This window comes from Ostrinia furnacalis, unplaced genomic scaffold (assembly GCF_004193835.3).
Source record: "Ostrinia furnacalis isolate ACB-3 unplaced genomic scaffold, ASM419383v2 OfSCF1126, whole genome shotgun sequence".
Lineage (NCBI taxonomy): Eukaryota > Metazoa > Arthropoda > Insecta > Lepidoptera > Crambidae > Ostrinia > Ostrinia furnacalis.
In genome coordinates, this window is record NW_021131365.1 from 494915 (window position 1) to 517694 (window position 22780).

The window sequence follows — 22780 nt, forward strand, 5'->3', positions numbered from 1 at the left end:
ACCATTAATGTTGAGAAAGTTCTCTACTGTGTAGATACCTGTCTACTCTGTTATTGTAAGGTTACGTTATATTTTACAATAAAAAACTACTTTATTATATAGCAAGTTTGTTGGACAGATATAAAGAACTGATCTGATGATTAGGTATCTTCTAAAACAAGGACTCAGAATGATTACGCACTTCATCCGATCCAAATCTATAGGAAAACTACTAACGGCTTGTTATCCTTGTCATAATCTTTTTTCACGCTGGTAATCGCCCTTACACTGTCGAGGCCAATATAGTAGCATGGACTTTATTATTAGGGCTAATTATTTATCCCTAAATCTCTATACATATCCAACAGCGGACTGCTATGGGCTGTTGATGGTGACGATAACTTTGTATATTTTCCAGGGCTCGTATTATATTATGCAGCAGTGGACTGCTATAGGCTTATGATATGATGAAGATTGATAGACCGACGATCTGGTAAAGGTCGCGGGAGGTGCCTGGATGCGAGCGGCGCAGGACCGGTCTTTGTGGAAATCCTTGGGGGAGCCTTTGTCCAGCAGTGGACGTCTTTCGGCTGAAACGAACGAACGAAAGAAGATTCAATTTATTATCTTTTCCAGGATTGTAGCAATGTACGCGACATCGACGACGTCGACGACGTCGGGTTCGGGGCGGTGCGCAGTGGCGGCGGGCGCGGAGCGGCGCGTGCGCGTGGTGCGGCTGCTGCGCCCGCGCCGCGCCGCGCCCGCCTTCGGCTTCTCCCTGCGCGGCGGCCGGGAGTACGCCACCGGCTTCTTCGTGTCCAAAGTCGACTTCAATTCCGAAGCACATCTCCAAGGACTTAAGGTTTGTCTGAACTTTCTTTAACGGGTCATGGTTTTGACGTTTTATTAGCGTCAGGATATTCAGGGTAATCATCGGTTATTACGGTTCAACATTTATTTTTACAAGGACGTAGAAATTTAATTCTAAACTCTCTTTATAAGGTTTTTTTTATCAAATAATTTCCATGAAGTACGTCGTGTCCTCTACATGTAAATAATGTAAATTATGGTAATATAATAAAATCACAGGTGTATAAACCTAAAACCATAAAATATTCAGAAAGTCCATAGGTAATCACACAGTCATGTTCAATAAACACCAACACCTGTTCTCTATAGCTCGTTTTGTTCTTTGTTCGCCTTAAATAGTTACATTGTGCTAAAGTTCTTATTCTTTTTACACGGTTATTGAGCAATGGAGCATTATAGCATTGTTTAATAATTTCTGTGTTTGTTTCATACATACATGACCACAAGGGAAGATTGGATCTTTGTTGTTGACAGTTTTTGTCGTCGTAACCTATTGCACAGGTTCCCACAGTTCCTGTACTTGTCCGAAGCTGGGCGCGTGCGAACGCCTCATCTGTATGTAATTAACTCACTGGGCTGGCTCGCTGCTAGTTCTACATAATTACTTACCTACATTCGAGGCTAAATTGTCGTAAGACGCATTGCATTCTTTTCACCGCTTACGCAACAGAATTGCTGTTGTTTCCTTTGGAACTCAATCTGAGGTTCCATTGATGATCACAGTGTCAAAAGCATCTAGGTCAGACATTTTGTGCAGATTACGTTGTAGTCGTTGGAACGTTGTCGCTACGTTGAATAATAGCGAGCAATAGCACTGATAAAGACGATTGCGTGCCACTCCTAACGACTTCTTATACTCTACTTAAAGCGGTCAGGTGCATGTATTGTAAGAGTATGTGATAATAAGATAAATCTGATCACACTTCTCTTCTATGTTTGTTTCATGTAAGTACGTACCTACATAGCATGCTTAGCGCTTATGATATTCAATTATACAACACGTTCTTTTTGTCCGCACAAGAGAAATGCTACTTTCTTCTAAATTAAGTGGTGTACCATACCAGAATAAAGAAAGATATGAGAATGAATGGATTAATTAAAATCTTGACCGTATTATAAATGCTGCTCTTCATAATTAGATAGCGTTAACGGCAAAAATGCATGCATTATTTGTCAGTGTTTCGGAATTTTATTTCACACGATTACTTCCCTAACAAAGAAGTTACGAAAAATTCACGAGTACATCCGCTGTTATTCAAACGTTACAATGGAGTATGAGACAATTGCAGCAGATAATCCTGGGAAGTGGACATGCTCAGCTTTGAAACCTGTACCTACCTACCGATGTGACTTGACACGAGTCAATGACTTGCTGATGCTAAATTTCAGGCGGCTGAAACCGATTTGAAAAGTGCAAACATTGTGTGAGTTCATTGCTTTCAATGCCGTTTCATTTACAGTGAAATCTTACTTACTACACAAATTAAAGTTCTCGATTCTACTAATTTTAATGCTGAAGTAATTAATGCTAGTTAATAATTTCTACAAGGTCTAAACACTGTTTACACGGGAAGTGAAATCCCTCATCCTGATAATTACATACGTGTGAGTGAAAAGATCTCAAAGCCTATATTCTTAGGTGCGATGCTAATTGCAGGAAAAGGCGTGTGTAGTGATTATGGTGATTTAGAAATAATGTTCTTTAATACAGTTGTAGCATAGGCGGAGACATTATATCATGAACAGGTTTTCATGTATATTATTGGTATGATGAAGGCATCCGAAGTGGAAAAGGTTCTGATGGCAGCCGACCGCATGCGACCGCACGCAATTCGGCTGATTGGCGACTTTCTACCGCGGTCCAGTCGCGTGCTTCTATTTGACTTAATGCTTCTTGTGTAACAGTTGCTAAAGTAGAAAAGCGCTACATAATGTTAATGTCCTTTGAACTACAAAACAGATGCTAAGTAACTAACATGGTTTTTCTCGTTACCACGTATGAATCTGTGACTTTGTAAACATTAATTTATAATTATTTAAGTAGTAACAATTTTATTTATCATAATATTGTATTGTATGAAATAATTTTGAAAAGACCACAAAATAACTAATATCAACAAATTCTAAAATTAGAAACATAATATTAGAATTGCGGCTAGCAAGTTTGTGTTATAGTTTGGAAACAAAAACTCTACATCCGAAGCAAATTGTTATCGCTGCATGAGTCACAGATTACACGCAAATATCACATAAAACGCAAAATATTGTGTGTGTATTCAGGTGCTTCATATTGATTGAGTGGATACCTATCTCGTAGTGTTCCATTCGTGATGAAAGTGAATGTCAAACAGTATTTTAGATGAATTCGTAAAGTTGCATAATTTCTTATGCATAATAATTAAATTAATTTACTTTTCCTTCCGTGTGACACAAAAACATTTATAATTCAGTCAATAATTGCAATTTACAATCGAATTTTAATTTGACAAACTTTTAGGGATAATATAATCAGGTTTCAGATAAGTAGCTTGCGTTAATTGCATTACAGATCTTATGGAAAGTGATATTAAATTTCTGAAATCCGGGCGTCATGGAGTCTGGGGATCCTACTGCGTCACTCGCAAAAAGACGAGTTGGAACGAAAGTTCGATCGAAAGTTGCCCGATATGTGGGGCACGGTTCGACCTGTCCGGCTTCTTTTACTCGGCCGAGACGAACGTGAAGAAAGTACTGCTTCGTCACCGCGCGAGGCCGCGTGCGGCGTGACACCGCGGGCGCACCGGCGGCCGCGGTTACACCTGAGCGACCAGCGTGACGTCATATCATATCACTTCATTCATACACCACTAAATTAGATATACGGAGTACGCACGCTATCCATCACTATCCAAGTAATGTTTTGACAATGTTTTCTTCCACAGCGGATCATTATGATCTGGTTTTTAAATGAAGAGAGTTAATTTTCGAGATTTTAGAAAACGGGAGGATATAGTGAAGTCGTAGAGGTCCTTCTATTTTAGTCAATTTCACAATCATTATACTTAGAGAAAATAATACAATCCCACGATGTCTCTACATTTTTAAAGACTCATTACGTGAGGGGCCTTGATACACCACTGAATAATAATTAAATATTTAATGCTTGATACACTTGATTTTAGTATCATACGTTAAAATTCAGAATTTAACCAGGGTTCTGCAAATACCTCTGGATTAGCGCATGCTTAAAATCGCCCAACAAGTAACGAAAGTAGGCCAGGGTTTTTGTTCTTGTTTGGGGCTAGGAATTTATGTAAACCACAGTTGCTGTCCATTTCTGAAGTGACTAATTGATCTAGAATCAGAAGAATTTATCCATTTCAGGTTCGGTCGCCCTTAAAAGTACCTAAATACCTAGGTCAGTTGATGCAGATTTGGTTGATCGAGATAAGCGGATGGTTTTTACATACTCGTACTTGCACTTATTAAACAATCGCCGGCAACGATAACCTCAATGATAACCGACGCAATCCTATGAAGAATAAGCTATGAATAATGCTCCCATGTATCTTTGGGCGTTCTCGTGGCGCGGCCTCGTTGCGTCACGTCTTGCGGAGCAGGGAGCTGCCATTCTGCCATGAACCACCTGCCGAACTGTGGCGCAATTTCTGACAACTAATAATACCGTATTATGGATAATATTTTGTATACAATATAGTAAAGCGGCTATGATTAGTTATAATTGGTACCTTTACCCTAACTCGACACACATATTAAAACTCAATTATAAGAAAGAACTGGGATTAAGTATATTTGATTGTAGAAACATTACTATTATCAGAGCGTGATTTACGATTTTACTGCCCTTCAAATTTGTATGGATAACAAAGCGGTGTTTTCTAATGTAGCACCGAATTACAACATAACTTTTGAGATAGATTAAGTTAAAGGCCGTGCGGGTTCCGAACTTTAGATAACTATTGTACAACTATTGCGACTAACCCATAAGAAATTTGGTTCATAACTGAAATCATATGAAAGTGGTTGTTTGTGATTTCATGTTTGAAGTTCACTGAACGCTTGAAGATTTATTAGATTAAGTTACCTAAGTAAATTTTCGTTGCGCAGTCTGTGGCAGTGCACTCCTGATTTCGCTTCCACCTTTGCATAAATACAGTCTCTTAAACCAGTCTTAATCTCCGCCTAGAGTCCTGAACTGTAAAAATGTATACCGATGAAAGTTGGATATAATAATTATGTGGCATTTTTAATAGGGTCCAATTTCAACCACGACATCATTCATTGAACTTAATATTAATTCCTATCCATAAATTACTACAGGTTGGCGATCAGTTGGTGAGCGTAAATGGATACCGCGTGGATGATGCCGTGCACTCAGAGTTGGTGCACTACCTTGCCTCGCAGACCCGTCTCAAGATCAAAGTTAGAAGTGAGTAATTTATTAAAGTAGGAATTGTATAAGAGAGAATAAAAGAAACAAGTTTGAATCAATTAATTAAAGTTATTCAATCGTAGTTATTTTGAGCTATCTACTCTACCTCTTGTAGACGGCAGGAAGTAAGAATATATCTCAAGCAAATTTCGATTTTAAATAACGATCAAGGAAGATGATTTACATAGAAGCATAATTTATTAGTTGCCGCGTAACACCCATGTCGCCGAACTTGGTTACGTGGGTGTAGATTGTGAATTGTAGTTGCAAATATCATTATGCTAATTAATCAAAACTCACCGATGTTATGTCATTACGAAGATTGTGTGATTGTCGGCACCGATTTTTGTAAGTGTGATAATCGTGAAAGCGCGTGGGCAGCCTGGCTCAAAATCGGTCTCCAACATTATACGTTGCGTAAATCGCCACTCTATCGAAATGGAAAGTCTGGCTCCCGGACTGCCCAGATTCTATTTCGATAGAAACCTTTATAACCGAATCGAAGACACGATGGAAAATAAAACTATAGAAGTGTGCCCAATTGTATCTTATACCAACGTTGTTGCTCGCTAGTACCTTAGGACTTTTTATTGTGAGTTAACGAAGACATTTCGTAATGTAATTGCAAGAGTGGCACGCTAATAGTCTTCAAATTCTCTAGCCAACAATTTTTTACCCTACATTTTTACTAATCATCACTATCATCTGTGATCACCATAATCCCTTAGAAAGTAGGAAGTTCAATCTAAAAACAAGTAGGTATATTTTGTATTTACAAGCTCTGTTTTTATTCCAGATGTCGGAATGTTACCTGTCAAAGAGTAAGTTTTTTTCTTATACTTAAATATCGTTATCGATGAAATCGTAAAAGTTTGCTTTCCGGTTTTACGGAAAACTCTATCTTAGGTAGGCTCACTCCACTCGAAGCCTCGTAATTATTCGTTATCTACTTACAGGTTTAATCAGGAAACCTTTCACGTCTATCATCCTCTTAATTCCACATTTACCTATGTTTTACTAATAAATGATTTCATCATGCTGAATCAAAGGTGCTCACGCGCGGCTGTCCCCAAGGATCGGTCCTAGGGCCCTACCTTTGGAATTTGGGTTTCGATGATTTTCTAGCATTACCATTACCCGAAGGCTGTTCGTTAACCGGGTACGCTGATGACGGTCTCCTTTTAATAGAGGCTGACACTAGATCAAAGCTTGAAAATCTAGCGGATACATGCTTGAATTTAATATCTCAATGGGGAGACAGAAATCGTTTGCAGTTTGCCCCTCACAAAACTTATCAGCTTCTATTAAAAGGTAATCTTAAAGTTTTGCCTCGCATTAAATTCAATGAAATAACTGTTAAAAAACGGGAATCTGTTTGCTATCTCGGACTAATTTTAGAGAAAAACTTTAGTTTTGTCGAGCACATTAAACAGATCGGTGAAAAAGCTAAAAAGAACTTTTATGCCTTAAGTCACATTTCAACCTCGACGTGGGGTCTAACGTTTAAAATCCTCCGAGTAATATATTCGGCCACTTATTTAAGCTCCATTTGCTATGGTGCACCAGTTTGGGCTGACAGAGCTACTATAGGAGCCGCTCGACGGAAACTACTCCAAAGTCAACGCCTTGCATTGATTTTTCTTTGCAAAGCTTACAGAACTGTGAGCACGGAGGCTCTGCCAGTCCTGGCTGGTGTACTGCCGGTCGACTTAGAGGTACAAAAGCGTGCGGCTATGTACTTCGCATCAAGGGAAAATATAACCTCCGATTTCTTAAATAGCCGCGATCGTTCTAAAATAAGTCGATTATTTGATTCCCGAGAAGTCGTTGAAGAAGATTTACTTAATGAATGGCAAAAAAGATGGGATACGTCAGTCAAAGGACGTCACTTATATAAATTCTTCCCGAATGTACGCGAACGTCTAACTAGGCGATGGTTAGAAATCGACCATTGCTCGTCGCAGTTCCTCACGGGACATGGCAACTTTAAACATAAACTTCACGAATTCAAACTAGTTCCGTCTCCTTTTTGCGAGTGTTCCACTGATGATGTCAGTCATGAGCAGTCTGCCCATCATATCTTGTGGGAGTGTGATCTTTGGAAACATAAACGTGATATAATGCTTAATTCAATACAACATACATCTGTTTCCGCAATTTATTACACCGATCTTGTCGCGACAAGGAAAAATTTCCGTGCTTTTAAGCGATTTTGTGAAAAATATTATTGGCAGGTAGTTGCTAATTGCTCATAAGATAGGCCCCTTTAATTTAATTTATTGTCCGTGGTGCATAATCTTTTTCTTAAAGGTTTTAAACCTTTGTTTGTCACCTGTCATCCGCTTTGCAATGAAGGGAAGTCGAACCTTAATTTCGAACTCCTCCTATGTTCTTCTGATTAATTTCGTTGCGGGTCCAATGACAGTTTAACTTTCCCCCGGGACAAACTTGACCTTCTTGGTTGGGTTTTTATGGCGGTCAAGCTGTAGATCCTGGCTACACAGGAGTTGCAGTGGTGGGAACGAGAGGTGGGAATAGTCCCGTAATAAATGATTTGATTTGAAGTCTATTATTTTTGTCTGTGAGAATACTATTCTAACATGTTACACACTCGTACGATGATAAGACAAGACGTATAAGTTGTAGTAAAAGCTAAGCATTAACCAAAAAGCGCATATCTGCCCAATATTTACATGTTGATTGTGGTCTGTCCAAATATGTATTTTTTGTCGTAGCAAAGCGCACGAGTCTTTGTCATGGCAATTCGTGTCGGATCGAGCCTCGCTGGGTTCGGACGTGTCGTCTTCGCCCACCCTGTGCCACGACACAGAGCGGCTAGCAGACATGCGACTCTCAATACTGGTGCCCCCGCGAGCCAAGCTTGGATGCGGGTGAGTTCAATCCAGATGATTACCATACCAGCTAAAGACCCTATACACTTGCACTCCTCACCTTACCTCACACACAACACATCTACACTTTTACACACGAGCACAATAGGTATGCAATTATGCATACACTCAACACTCATTCCTAATGCCCTTTCCTATCTTTTGATTTATTATATCCTTATATTGGACTTCTGCTTAGCCGTACTAATACTACTCGTAAATCGTGATTCCTTTCTCCACCCACAGGACAGGCAATGCCTAGTAGCAATAAATATTTTTACTTTCATTCATTTTCATTTTCACTTCGTTTCATTTCAGTTACTGCATGATGATAATGATACGTTACCATAGAGTCGAACTTAAACATTACAAAATGTTTACGAATTTCATGAAGCATTCACAAAGCAACTCCAAGATTGGCTTGGAGTCATCTTTCGCTTTCCATATTACCTAAAACCGTATCAAGTTACGCTATGTACATTTTAGTGTTTGAATTGGTAGCTCCAACAGGCTAACTTTCATCATATCGCATTTACTTGGCGTCTAAATTCCACCACAGGCATTGCTTGTTGTTTTTTTTAATAATGTTTGTTTTTACAGAATCTGTAAGGGCCCCGACTGGAAGCCGGGCATTTTCGTTCAATTTGTGCGCGAGGGCGGCATCGCGCAGGAAGCGGGGCTGCGGCCGGGGGACCAGATCCTGTCGTGCAACGGCCAAGATTTCACTAACGTAACTTTTAATGAGGTACGTTGTTTATTTTTATGATTTTTAGCTGCTTTAAATCCAAGATTTTAAACTTTCGCGTTCCATTTCAACTAAAATACTAAGACACGGGTCTTAACGCGACGTTTATTAATGAGTTACATTATGTACTCACGGCTTGACGTTTCTTTTTACTTTAAATCTAAAAAAATTCATGTCGGAGACCCTCTTTAATTGTTACATCCAGTAAAATCCGATTTATCTATACATAAGCACATAGGCCTAGAGTTTTGATCTTATACTTTCTAATAAGTAGAAGTAATGCCTTTTAGGCTAATTTGCGGCTTTTAGAAAGTGTAGGTACAAAATATTATACAAAAAAGACTCGATATGGTGAAAATCTACATAAAGCGTAGTTTGCAAATCACAGTAAACTGTTGAATGAGTAAGAAGTATTCATGTGTTCTGTTTTGATTTCAGGCAATATCAGCGATGAAGGCCGTAGGGCGTCTCGAGCTGGTGATTCGAGAGGGGGCTGGTACGGAGCTGGTGTCTCCCGAGAGCTCTGGGTACAACAGCTCGGCGTCGTCGGCGGCCGGCGAGCGCAGTCCTGCGCCCACCGTGGTGCCGCTGGCGCCGCCGGCCGCCCTGCGCAGGCGCCTCGCCAGCGTCGCCGAAGAAGCCGCTGACAGGGCTGATAGGTACACCAATGCTAGACACATAAAATAAGGATGGTCACGTAGTTAGTACCCTCAAGCGCAGCATATGACGTCCATTGTTTTTTAACGTTGAGAAATGCTTAGCGCATACCACTCCTTGGTCGATGGGGATGGCCAACCCACGGTGGGTTATGTGGCACTCTCCCCGCCTGCTCACTAAGGCTCTTTTCACACGTCCCGGTTGCCGGCTAACCGGCGCCGGGTACCCGGTCGTGAAGTGTATGGGCATGCCGGATTAATTACGCCGGTACATGTGAAAGCTACGTACCATGCCCATACCTCTTCACCACCGGCTACCCGGCGCCGGGTACCCGGTCGTGAAGTGTATGGGCATGCCGGATTAATTACGCCGGTACATGTGAAAGCTACGTACCATGCCCATACACTTCACCACCGGGTACCCGGCGCCGGTTAGCCGGCAACCGGGACATGTGAAAAGGGCCTAAAGGTGGAGTGCCGACTCTTATTATTACGTGCTCTATGGGTTACGGGTTGGCCGACAGGCCGGCCGGACGCAAGTGAGAAGTTAACCATCCGCGTGAACAGACCACGCAGACGTTGCCCAGGGTGCACCACGAGGAGGTTCCTTACCATCGCACCCCAGCATATGACGTCCATCCACAAGGTTGACAGGATGACTTTATTATGGTTGCAGCAAGCCGCTGGATGCATGCTGCTTCCAACCGCCAATTTGAAATTATTGGGGAAGCTTATGAACAATGGCAAGAAAAATGTACATCATTTTGTTGAAAAGATGATGATGATGATTTGGTCATCAAGAAAAAAATATTTTACACTAGCGGCCGCCCGCGACTTCGTACGCGTGGATCCCGTTTTACCCCCTTCCCGCTTTTCTGTTGACATTTTTCCTGAATTTTCTTTGCTATAAAACTCACGGAGCCCGAGACCTTTCCAACGAATGCAAAACCGTGGAAATCGGTTCGAGCGTTCTGGAGTTATAGCGTCAGGGAGGAAAACCCGACTTATTTTTATATAGTAGATTAAAAGAGTCGCAGGCCACGTGACCCGCCAAGGCATTTGAATTTGCCCGCCATCGAGTTAGCCGGCGCGCGGTGGTATAAATGGCCTTATGAATTTAGTATAGATTGATTTGCTTTTGCTTTGATTTTCAAAAAGCTGGGCCCGCGTCGCCACAGTCTAAGAAAAGCTCATCTGGAATCTGGAAAATCTATTGGGCCTGCCTTGCTGTAGATACTACTGATAATGATGTTACATAGTCGGTAAAGATAGGTTCCAAAAAGCAACGCCCTAATAAGTTTATTTATCTAATCGTTTTATATAAAGTTACACACTCCTTGAACTTAGGGCCCTCTCCCACGGCGACTTTCAGCATGGCTACTAACGCGCGTTAGTCGCATTTGCAACGCACTACAGAAGTGATGCCAACGCGCGACTGCATCGCTACAAAAAGTCGCCGCGGGGCGAGGGCCCTTAGGTGATCGTATATTTAGATACCTACACAAAGAACTTTACTTAGATTAAAACATCTTAAAAGTCAAATAGGTAGGTACAATATTAAAAACTTTATTTATGTGTACTGCTTTGTTCCAGATTGACTATGAATAGACTAAAACGAAGAACGTGGGACAGTTTAGAATTTGATTGGAAAGATGGTGATGTACATAGTTTTGATATTGACGCGCCATCTGATATAGAGCCGGATTATGACTGTCCGAGCATACCAAACAATCCGCATACCTTTGAAAATAAACATAATCTAAGAAATAAGTCAAAAAAAGACTTTGTAACTGCTCCATCGAATAGAACTATAATTAATTTAACCGAAGACGGTGCTACAATTCAATGTAGTTATGATAACCATAACCAATCTCCTAGGAAAAGCACATTCACCGCAAATCACACGACTAGAGATAATAATGATAAAAAAACAATAGTAGTTGAAGTTCATCACACCAGTGGTCCTACAACCTGTCCAAAAACGCACAGTAACTATCCACCGCCCCCGAAGAAAGAAGACTTGGACTCCTCCAGTATATCGAGTTCAGCTACGCTATCGAGTGCCATTGCCGATGAGTTGCAGAGGCGGAAATTGGTAAAATTTATAGTTTTAACTACCATAACTATATAAAACACGTATAGGATTATTTTTATTCTAATTTATAGGCACAGATTTCAAACAACCTTTATAGACGCGACATCGTAAAGGTAGCAGGGAAGCGCTGGATAAAGGCCGCTACCAATCGATCAACGTGGAAAGCATTAGGGGAGGCCTATGTTCAGCAGTGGACGTCCTATGGCTGAAATGATGATGATGATGATGATTATAGACGCGCTTGAAAATTATCTCACAAATTCAGGATGCACACATGTCTCAAATCCAATAATACCTACTCTATTTAATCGTTTCCTTAATTTTTTATCATATAGGTACTCATGCTTCTAAATATTTACAGAAAAAGACATCGAATTCTATAGAAAATAATCCAGCGCCAAATCCGCCGAAAAAATCTAGCATACCAAAAATCGCAAGTAATGATCAGAAGAAGCAGCACGACGCCCTAATGGACGAATTCAAAAAAGTGCATAGGAAAATGTTTGCTAACCAAGATGAGACCACCACAAAAGATGGCACTGAGACCGACGTTGACAGCTTGGTAAGTAGGCATGGCCCTTGTTTATTCAAAAATTCTAGAGCGTTGAATCGTGCGGGTCGAGAACACTAGAGCCTACGTGACTGATATATGAATTGATTTAAGCTACTTTTGAATACTGTTTTGGGCATATCAATCAATGCTCTATAAATATACTTAATTTATATGTAACTATAACTTTTACCAAAGTTTTTCTATTGACATTGTTATACCTACTGCAGACGCAGTTTTGTAGAATTGGAGGATCTTCAGCCAAAGGTTCCGGCTTCTATTCAAAAGCGGGATTATGGAACATAAAGATCCTAAAAAGTTTCCTGTTTGATTCGGATCACCGATGCTTAATTGAAAATGAAAAATAAAATTCTTTAGTTTATTCCTTGGTCCGTTGTAAAACATTTCAAAAAGTATGTCACTAGGTTATTTTTTTCTTTTTAACAACAACCCACACGGTCCTACACGGTTATTTAGTGACGTCACAGGTTGCCAAGACTGTTTTACAGGACCGGTTACCAATAGTTATTAACAAAAAAAGATACGTAGTTATAATCAGATATATCATAATTTCATAGGTCAGTTTCATAAATAAAATTTAGTGAATTAATAGTGAATAATTATTCGGTCGGGTCTAATTATTTAAGATAATACGAGCTTTTTTATGCCCGAAGTTAGTTGGTATTAGTTTAGTTACTTTACTGTCACAGGAAAAACTTTATGATGCATATCCCTGTTTCAAATACCGGGAAAAAACTATCTATCTACCGGGACTCAAACTATCTCTATACATTCATCAAAATCGGTTCGTGAAAGCGAAGCGTATAACAGATAGACAGAGAGAGTTACTTTCGCATATTATTAGTAGGGATTTGGATCTGGTAAATCCTTATAAGGTTTTCCTTTTGTTCACAATTATGCATTATGTAACATTGGGACGTCTAAACGTGTAAAAGCGCATTTTTTAAAGATACTTTTTTATTTGCAGATAATATATTATTTTATTAGTTGACTCTCTACCTTCTTTAGTGACTCAAGGTTCTTCAGATAACTTTGAGTGCATTCTTTTATTTATCTCACAGAAGTATTGCTTATCATCATCGATATAAACTCTTAAGATGATTCTCAAGTACCTACGCACGTATGCAACATTAGGACTGCTATATCTAATACAACTTTTGTAAAACGCTATAAGCATAGAGGCACGACTTACTTTAAATAACTTTCATTATTTGAAAGGCTGTCCTCCGACCACCGAATTTTTTTGCCATGTACAAATTGTCGTTTCAGTCAAATGACGTCCACTGCTGGACAAAGGCCTACACCAAAGGTTTTCTATAATTGTACATTTATTAAAATCTAAGTAAACCTTATGAGAGATTGCCAACCACAATATCAATCAATATCACAAACTGTGTCCCCAGCATAAGAAATACTTGGAGACTCAAAATGTAGCTAAAGTAACTTAATTCAGTTAAAATGTCTCAGTTGTGATAAAGGTGTAATGGGTTGTAGCCATTGCGAAATGAATCTGATCGAATGGAACCAATACTTTACAGCAGTTGCCAAGTGAGGCGGCCTTGAATACGCCTTTGCCAAAGTCTGTAAACGTTTCGCTTTACTTGTTTATTGTGAATTTACTTAACACAATGTAGTAAGTTTGAGACAATGAACTAGGAAATACAGGATAAGACAGACATAATTTTACAAACTAATATTAGATGTTGGTGTACCTACGTGTTTCTTACGCCTTTTATATTATGAATGAAATATGAGAATTAATTTACCATTCATACATCTAATTAAATAACAGCTATTCATTCTAAAAATCTTACCGATGTCAAGGGTAAGGGTTATACAGATATTATATGATTTAAGGAGGCTGTGGAGCGAGTGGAAATTATAAATACGGAAAAAAACACAAGGGGGGCCGATTTTATTTTGATTAAAAAAAAGTAGTACCTAATGAATATTAAATCAGATTCTAGTCCCACATTTCTCTTTCTTGCAAGTGACTGTGTACATGTTATATCTACTTACACAATGCCCATGTTTTGAGAATAGTTTAGAAACATGTCAGCACATAAACAAAGGCCATCTCAAAACAAATATGACACTCAGGCTGAACAGTTGATTAATCCCACGTCTTAGCAAAATATTTTCCACAAATAATGATATCAAATGAGTGAATGATATCGGCAAACGTGCAAACACGTTCCATTTCATGATACCTATTCAAAAATATTTTTAATATGAAACAATTCGTCAATCTGCATTTAGAGTACCTATACATTATTAACAAATTTTCAAAGATATAGGGTAATGTAAAATGCTTTAGGAATAGGAACTTCATTTTAAGGAAACAAAATCACGTCTTATAGTACGAGAGCCCACGACCAAAACCATGTGTCATAGCAATACGGCAAAAACCCTATAAAATCGTTAGATTGTATGATTCTGAACCCGACTAGGTGTGTAGTAACGGTCGAAAGTGTAGCAACTGAGTGGGAGGCCATTTCTGCTGTGTCAAAAAAAAAAGACAGTCGGTATTATAGCAATACGTCTGATAGTGAAAATGTACATAGATTTTATAATTGTATTACGAAAAAGTTTGTTTTCAGACATTTTGCGCGTAGCATATAGCCTGTGCGCATTTTTGAAAATGTCAACAAATTTAGCCGACCTGTATCATAGCAATACGGATAATTATTTTTTTTAACTTTTTGTATTGCTGCCATGATTACCTAAAACCTGTTTTCAGACACTTTAAGTGTATCAAAAAGTTGTATGATAGAGAAGGTGCTACACTTAATTTGTCTGATATAATTTTTTTGCACATGTGGACAACTTATTTTATCATGTCCAACAATTTTCAGACATATTGCTATGATACCGATCGGTAAAATTTGTTAACATTTTCAAAACGATCTCAAAATTTAATGCGTTCACATTTCCGTCTGAAAATTGTTTTGTTCGCATCAAATAACCAAAATTTACTAATAAAAAAGATTTTCAGACGTATTGCTATGAGACATTTTTTTTGTCTCATTTTTAATTTTTTTAAGTGATTTTACGGGTTTGCGCTACACCACTAACGTCTGAAAATAATGTTTCCGGTATCTCAGAACTATCATTCAACTACAGTCTGCAAATCAGACATATTGCTATGATGCAGTTCGGTAAAATTCTTTGACAATTTTGAAAATTCGGTCAGATCAAACGCTACGCGGAAAATGTCTGATATTGGTATTTTCGAGTTCAGGATAATCGTATCTATCGATTTGATGCGGTTTTGGCCGTATTGCTATGAGACAAAAATTTTGGTCGTGGGCTCTCGTACTATTAAGTAAGACAGATAGACTTGTCTGTCTTTGTTGTATAAAGTTAGTTAGCATTGACGTCGTTAATCAATCCGAAACATAGTAGCACATTCTTTTGTAAGCTATGTTTTTTCTATCCATGTAACATTTTGCAAGGGGACAATAATTACGAAGCTTACGAAATTAATACGGTCACTCCGACACGAATAGTTACTGCATTCTTACATAAAGTCAATTGGACCGTTACATCGTTGCTTCTAGATACGTAGCTAGGTGTATGTTCGTGTGTTAAGATAAGATTAGTAGGCATACATACACCATGAGATATTTAACAAATCTCCACCATGAAATAAACCATATTGAGAATTTGAGATAATGCAGGTATAGTAGATGTAGTAGGTAGTACAGATGACATAATACTAGTGTAGTATAGTAAACAATATGTGGAAAACATTTTTGTTCTGAGTAACAATCATCTCATACAAATCAAAATAATATTGTTTGTTATGTTAAGGAAATCATAAAAATAACTCTATTGTTTCCTTGAAGATTCATTTCATACTTGAGTACTCCAAAAATAAGAATTTAATGAATGATCTAAAAATATCGTTGGCTAAGCGCGTCGCGTCGCATCGCGTATGCATCTTTCGTGTTGGCTTGTTTAGACAATATGTTACGCAACAACCAGTGATGTGACAACTGCTAGCTGGACTGCCTTAATTACGTACAGCAATCTTAAGAAATGTTGAAGGATGAGGTGGACAGGGTATTTCGCCGCCTACTTTAAGTATTAACTAAACGTTTGTAATTGCATCAGTTTACGCTATTAACTTAACAGTTTTGTTAATTAGTGGCGCAGTATGCGCTGAGGCTATTACCTTACTGCTCTTAGTTATTTTAATTTGAAGTGCTATTGAGGAAGATATACACACTTTTTAGTTTTCCTGTATCAGATAAATTGGTGGTTTGATCTGGTAGAGTACCAATAAATATTAAATATTTACTCTCTTAAGAACATATTACAAAATATAAATAGTTAGAAATATCCAGAAAATACCTTAATAGTTTCTGGATATGAAACGTTAATTACATTGGTATTTTATCTTTTAGTGGCATCGTCTTTATCGTGTTATCGTAAATCACATGCTTGATATAATTTATTGATTTAGGATATTATGTTTGTAAAATGTATTTTGATTTTTATTCTTCCGACTACAAGATATTGCACCGGCAGCAGACCATTTCATTATCAAGATATAGATCTATTCCAAGATTTTCAGGAACTGACTGATTAAATTGACGTGGTATTGCTGTCTCACTTTATCGGACTTGCATGCAGTTTAAGATATGGCGGCGCTTTATTTTAGATTTGGTTCTTATACTTGGCCAAACTGTTAGGCATTTCTGATCAAACCTCAATCAAACAGTCTACTAAAAGTACCTAATAAAAACTAATTAGGTATACCTATTTTCTTTAACTACAACTAGGTTTCCGATCTGTCAATAGCGTTTCTCTTTCAAATCGAATCGGGCTAAAGTATTTTAAAATTCAACATAACCGAACGGTAGATCCGGACTTGGTTAGTGAGATAGGTTTTTCATTACAGTTGCCTGTGGTATACGGTTGGAGGCACACAATGATTTCGCATGTTTCTTTCTGCCTTGCACTGATAACGGCGGCGCGGCGCGGCGGCGGGCCCGGGCGCGCGCGCGTCAGTCGCCTGCCTCGCGCTGCACTCCGCGACCGCGACCGCGCGCTCTCTGATCACTATCGCAATTTTCCGCGCCTCGGAAAAATTATCGCCTGACCTTCACTTGTTTTTCAAGCACCATTGAAATGCTCGCATTGTTATTAGTTATGTGTGATTTGTGTAATTTCAAAACGCTTTTGTGAATACGTTGTTAGAACAGAACTATTTACGTACTGAGCAGTGACGCGATGCAATTATTATAAGTTTGTAACTTTAACACTTATGTGCCACCTTTGAACGGATAAAGACTTAAAAACTATGAAGATGAATAACAAATCAAAGCCTTTAGTTGTAATACAGTGTTATGAAGTAAGTCTCATTTATTACTTTTATTCCTACAATCTATCCATTGTGAACTTGTGTGAGAGTTATCTTTTGATCAGTTGACTGATACATGTACGTAGTTAATCGATAGTATTGCTGTAGTCACATCACATCACCTTATTCATAATTCCAATTCCAAGAATCGGTGTTATTATTAGTGCATTACAAATCCACAAGATACGAATTACTTACAACATTAGGCGTGTAAGTTTTCCTTATCGTTCTGAGGTTTTAGTGTTAGATGTCTTCGGAATTTATCTCCTTATCGAATATATCACCATCGTCCTATCATATACCTGTGCTAGAGTGCCTAACTAAACATTTTTTGTGAACATTTGGACTCATAGAGGGCACAAAAAACAAAGTAGGTAGGTAGCTACATATGAAAGTTGTTCTACCCAATCTACGAAATCTCGTCATATTTGAAGCGGACGAAATAAACTTTATTTAGCACTTTTTAATTTTGTTTCTGCTAAATACTTAGGAACTTTTACCCAAGGAAATACCTAATACCTAAAGCCAGATCCATATCAATACAACTTAACTGCAATCTGACCGGACTAGCAACTGAAGCGGGAATTTTATGCAAATCACAAATATTAACAACATAATTATAATCTTTGGCCGGCAACGATACATTTTATGACCGCCGCTGGGTCCAGTTAGTGAAGCTATGAAACCACTAGTTGATGCCTTGAGGAGCAAACATAAGTAAGGTACCTACTTACCTATATCGCGCAAGTATAATATTTGTTAATGAAGATGCGTACGTGCAACACTAAAGTAAATACAGCTAGTTCAGGTTATCCTTGACATAATGCATAAAACAAACAATATCATACTGAGTACATTGATATAACGCATAAGATTGAATAATATATCGCCGGAAAGTGTAAGTTGTAGTGATAAGTATAGATCTTGTGAAGTAGTTTGACCTTTCTATTGACGTAGAGGACTCGGAGACGTTTTTTTTAAGCACTCTATTTCCGAATTGCATACGAATGTCACAAATTATACCTACACGAGTGGTATAGCTTCGTGTGAATTGTAATTTGAATTTCTTCAGAACTTCTATTGATTTAGCTGCCTTATGAAATAAGCAGTAGCATTTCTTCTTGTGGTCATGACTAAAAACAAAAATACTACTGAAAATGAATTTTTATTTAAAAATTGAATTTGGATAGTACCTATTTATACATTGATTCTCATTCAAAATGTATGGAGCCAAAGATTAGCGAAAGTAAAACTTACGATGACTTATGAAATTACTAGCTTTTGCCCGCGGCTTCACCCGCGTGAATTTTAGTTTGTCACAGATCGTCATAAATTATACCCTATATGTTATTCTGGATTATAAACAATAATACTGTAAAGTTTCATCAAAATCCGTTCAGTAGTTTTTGCGTGAAAGAGCAACAAACATCCACACAAACTTTCACATTTATAATACATATTATTAGTAAGACTAGTAAGATAGCAAGATACTGGACGAAATTAAAGATTTGACTGCTTCTAAATTTTTCCGAAATTATTTATTATGCGTGAGGAAAATTTTAAAGGATCGCAATAGAATCGGAAACGGGACTTCACCGAATCACACTTGCTACGATTTATTTACGACTACAAAAAGACTTCAACGCGTTATTTTAGGTTACGGGACCTCACGACTACGAGCTACGGTTGCTACGAATTTTTTTGGTCGTAGCAATCGTAGAACAGACCGGAAGCATGTGCCAATTACATAAAATTTATGCTTTGCAATTAGTAAAAGTTTTTATGGGTTTCAAAAGTTGATATTTGCAACGGCTTTACGAATGTTAATAGTATTCAAAACAGATAAATATTTACAAACGTATATTTTACAAAGTAATTAACTAATTAATGTAATTTATTAAATACAGCCAAGTAAAAAAATATAACTTTATAACATTTTGTATCTTTGTTGTCAGGATCGCAAACAGACCCTGCCATTGAAGAAGGCCGAGTACGACTCTGCAGAGACCACCACCAACCATCACGCGCCGCCGAAACGGGAAGCCACCGACAACCCACCACCTCCGCCACCGGTCAGTTTGTTTATCATTACATATCTTTATGTAATACTAGCTTTCCGCCCGCGGCTTCGCCCGGGGTTTTCCCGGAAATTATTCGAACTTTTCTCGCCTTATGAACCTTTGGACTTCAACGAACATTAAAAAAAAAAGAATTGGTAAAATTGGTCCAGGCGTTGTTGAGTTATGCGCTTACCAACACATTTTGCGATTCATTTTTATATTATAGAAGATTATGTGCTTTGTTTTTTAAATGCTTATTATTATATTCTAGATGCCTACTTCAAACGGACACCAAAACGGAGATGCCAAAGCAATAACAAATAATAAACCAATGGGCAAACCAATTTTCCAAGACATTATAAAATCACAAACACTGAGAAACGGTACTTTGACTCGGACTCCCACACCAGATTACAATAATAAAGCGGACTCCGCGCACTTGAAATTAAAGAGTAAGGATGACAAAGCCGAGCTCGAGTCGTTGGAGTCGTATAAGTTGAAGAACCCAGTGAATGTGCCACCGAAACCGCCGTCTAATTATTTTATGAGAGCTCCGAATGGTACTGCGACTATGAAGAAGCTCGCGCGGCCTGTTTCTGTGACCATAGGCGAGTACGCGGGCGGCGGCGGCCGACGGGAGCCGACGAAGCTGGACTTCCTGGGCGCCGACAAGCCCGACGGCGGAGCGCCCGACGACGTGCCCATCACTAATCGGCTGCAGTCCGAACTAGCGATGACGCTGTCCAGATCCAATTTGCGCAAAAAGACTGAGGCTTTGGTAAGATGACGTTGTTTTCTGTAGTAAATAAACTGGATAGGATTTTTTGTACGATGTCCATATTTCCGGATCTATCGAGTCATTTACATAAATCGACTGGTCCATAGCTATTTTTAACGGAGTCCAAAAAAGGAGGAGGTTCTCAATTCGAGTGTATGTTCTTTTTTGTTACGTTTATTAGAATAGTGTACTTAACTATAATTGTATTTGGCCATAGCTCAAACTATTGCTGGACGTAGGTCTTTAATAAAAAGCATTTAATTTTTTTTTTAAATAATTAACTGTCTCATTTACTTTGTCTATATTAACCTTTAAAGTCCCATACATTAATGCCATAACAATTGATTATCTATTGTGTCTAGATACGCGGGCCTTGAAAGATTAATAAATAAGCGTATGTTTTTCAGGATGATGCTATAGCTAAATATAGTAACGCTAGGGGTCTGCTCCTAACCGAAGATAGCGATACATCTTTAGATCAGAATTTTCATGCCAGATACGGCAACTACCTTCATCCGCTGCCGCCCTCGATTAATATACCAAAAGTTGCAAAACTCAAGTACCACGTCATTTGAAGTACTTACATAATCTACCTTTATGAACTATTACTTCTTCGGGGGTGTTCACATAATTTGGTGTTTTTAAAATAATGCAAACACTTTGCATGTAATATTAGTTTCTGTCATCACCGGCACATTTGCATTAGTTAACCTCATTATAAGTAGGTATTTAAAACTTCATTGCACACAATTTGGCGGTTGCATTGCAATAGCGTTTCCTAATCATCACGGTTGATGAATTCACTTCTAGTCCAATAACGACTTGAGATTGACGAGAATATCACAAATGGTGATGGTTTCTTCATAACAAATATACTTATGTATTATTACGGTGGAGAATTATGTCAAAAATAACTTAATTTGCTGCTATTATAACTTTATTGTTTTGTTCACAGGCGGACGCTGGTCGATAATAATATGGTGAAGCCCTATTTACAGTAGATGTAATAAACATTAATATTATACTTTTAATAAAAATAAATCTTAGTTGGCCTGTTCGACCAAAGTTATGTAATATAGGCACACAATGTATTAGTTATTCGTATAAAAAGATTTATATCATGCCAGAGCTCCATGGCATTCAATTTGGTTGCCTGTCAATTTAAAATATACTTAATCTCTATTATTATATGTAATTATTTATACAAAGGTACCACAATTATTTTATGTTTTGTACGGTAATATTGCTGTTCACTTCGTAATATACACCCGTGGTTAATTAATTTAATTTATGTACTTAATGAAATGTTTGCGTTGAGTGACGTAATGAATCGCCTAAGTCATATTATTTTAATGAGAAAAATAAATGAAATTAAAAGGACTTGAAGTGTTTTATTACATTAAACATTGTTTAAAGTTCTCCGATTACTTACCTCCGCACAAATCTACATCTACACTAATATTATTAAGAGGAAAACTTTGTTTGTTTGTTTGGTTGTAATGAATAGGCTAAAAAACTACTGGACCGTTTTTAAAAATTCTTTCACCATCCGAAAGCTACATTATCCACGAGTGACATAGGCTACATTTTATTTTGGAAAAAAATAGGGTTCCGTAAAATATGTAGATAATGTAGTCCACGCGCGCGAAGCCGTGGGCGGAAAGCTAGTATTTTATAAAACTTTTTGTCAATACTTAAACAGTTTTTATTTTTTATTACATAGAACTGTTTTCTTCCTTTGATGGATAATAAAATTGTAACTTTCAGAATCATCGTCTATTTTATTTATTTAAGTACTATGACCTATTTCCTAATAAGGTGTAGCGTGTTTTTACTAGTAGCTATGAGGTACCTAAGTAAATGTTTGTTAAATACCACCGACTTAAGTCGAGGGCGAGGGCGCAGAATCACGCAGAATACCGAAGACCCCGAAAGCGGGCTCCTTAGAATAGTACACACGTATAATAATATAGCGGGATGCTTTAACCCTCTAAGGGCGCGATGGCACGGCGTTAAAGCTCTACGGTCATTACTCAGTGCTCTTCAGTGCACACTGGTGGGCATGGAGCAGCTCCACTATTTCTGGAGCACTGAACAGTGCTTGCAGTGCTTTATCGGAAACTGTATATTACTGATATTACCCATGTCTGATTGAAAATGTGTCCCGTTGAAATTGTGTCCCGTTGGAACTAAATCTGGTATAGGTAGGTACCTTAGTTAGATTAAGCAGTTAATGGATGCGAACTTATTATATAAATCTATGGAAACCGATCAGACTTCATAAAAGTCATATTTATTTGTCATTTTTCACATTTCATAACGTAATTATATAATT

General features: G+C 38.1%; 1 protein-coding gene across 1 annotated transcript in view; it reads left to right on the forward strand.

Annotated features, from left to right (window-relative positions):
- LOC114351280 (uncharacterized) overlaps positions 1–21825 on the forward strand; it is a 31902-nt gene extending 10077 nt beyond the window's left edge. The window contains exons 2-12 of the mRNA XM_028302430.1: positions 616–841; positions 5170–5278; positions 6078–6102; positions 8017–8172; positions 8773–8917; positions 9356–9576; positions 11167–11668; positions 12030–12230; positions 19563–19679; positions 19939–20445; positions 21401–21825. Coding sequence (XP_028158231.1) covers positions 626–841; positions 5170–5278; positions 6078–6102; positions 8017–8172; positions 8773–8917; positions 9356–9576; positions 11167–11668; positions 12030–12230; positions 19563–19679; positions 19939–20445; positions 21401–21418 — 2217 coding nt within the window. The 5' untranslated portion in view covers positions 616–625 and the 3' untranslated portion in view covers positions 21419–21825. The remainder of the gene's footprint in view (positions 1–615; positions 842–5169; positions 5279–6077; positions 6103–8016; positions 8173–8772; positions 8918–9355; positions 9577–11166; positions 11669–12029; positions 12231–19562; positions 19680–19938; positions 20446–21400) is intronic.
- The last annotated feature ends 955 nt before the right edge of the window (positions 21826–22780 follow it).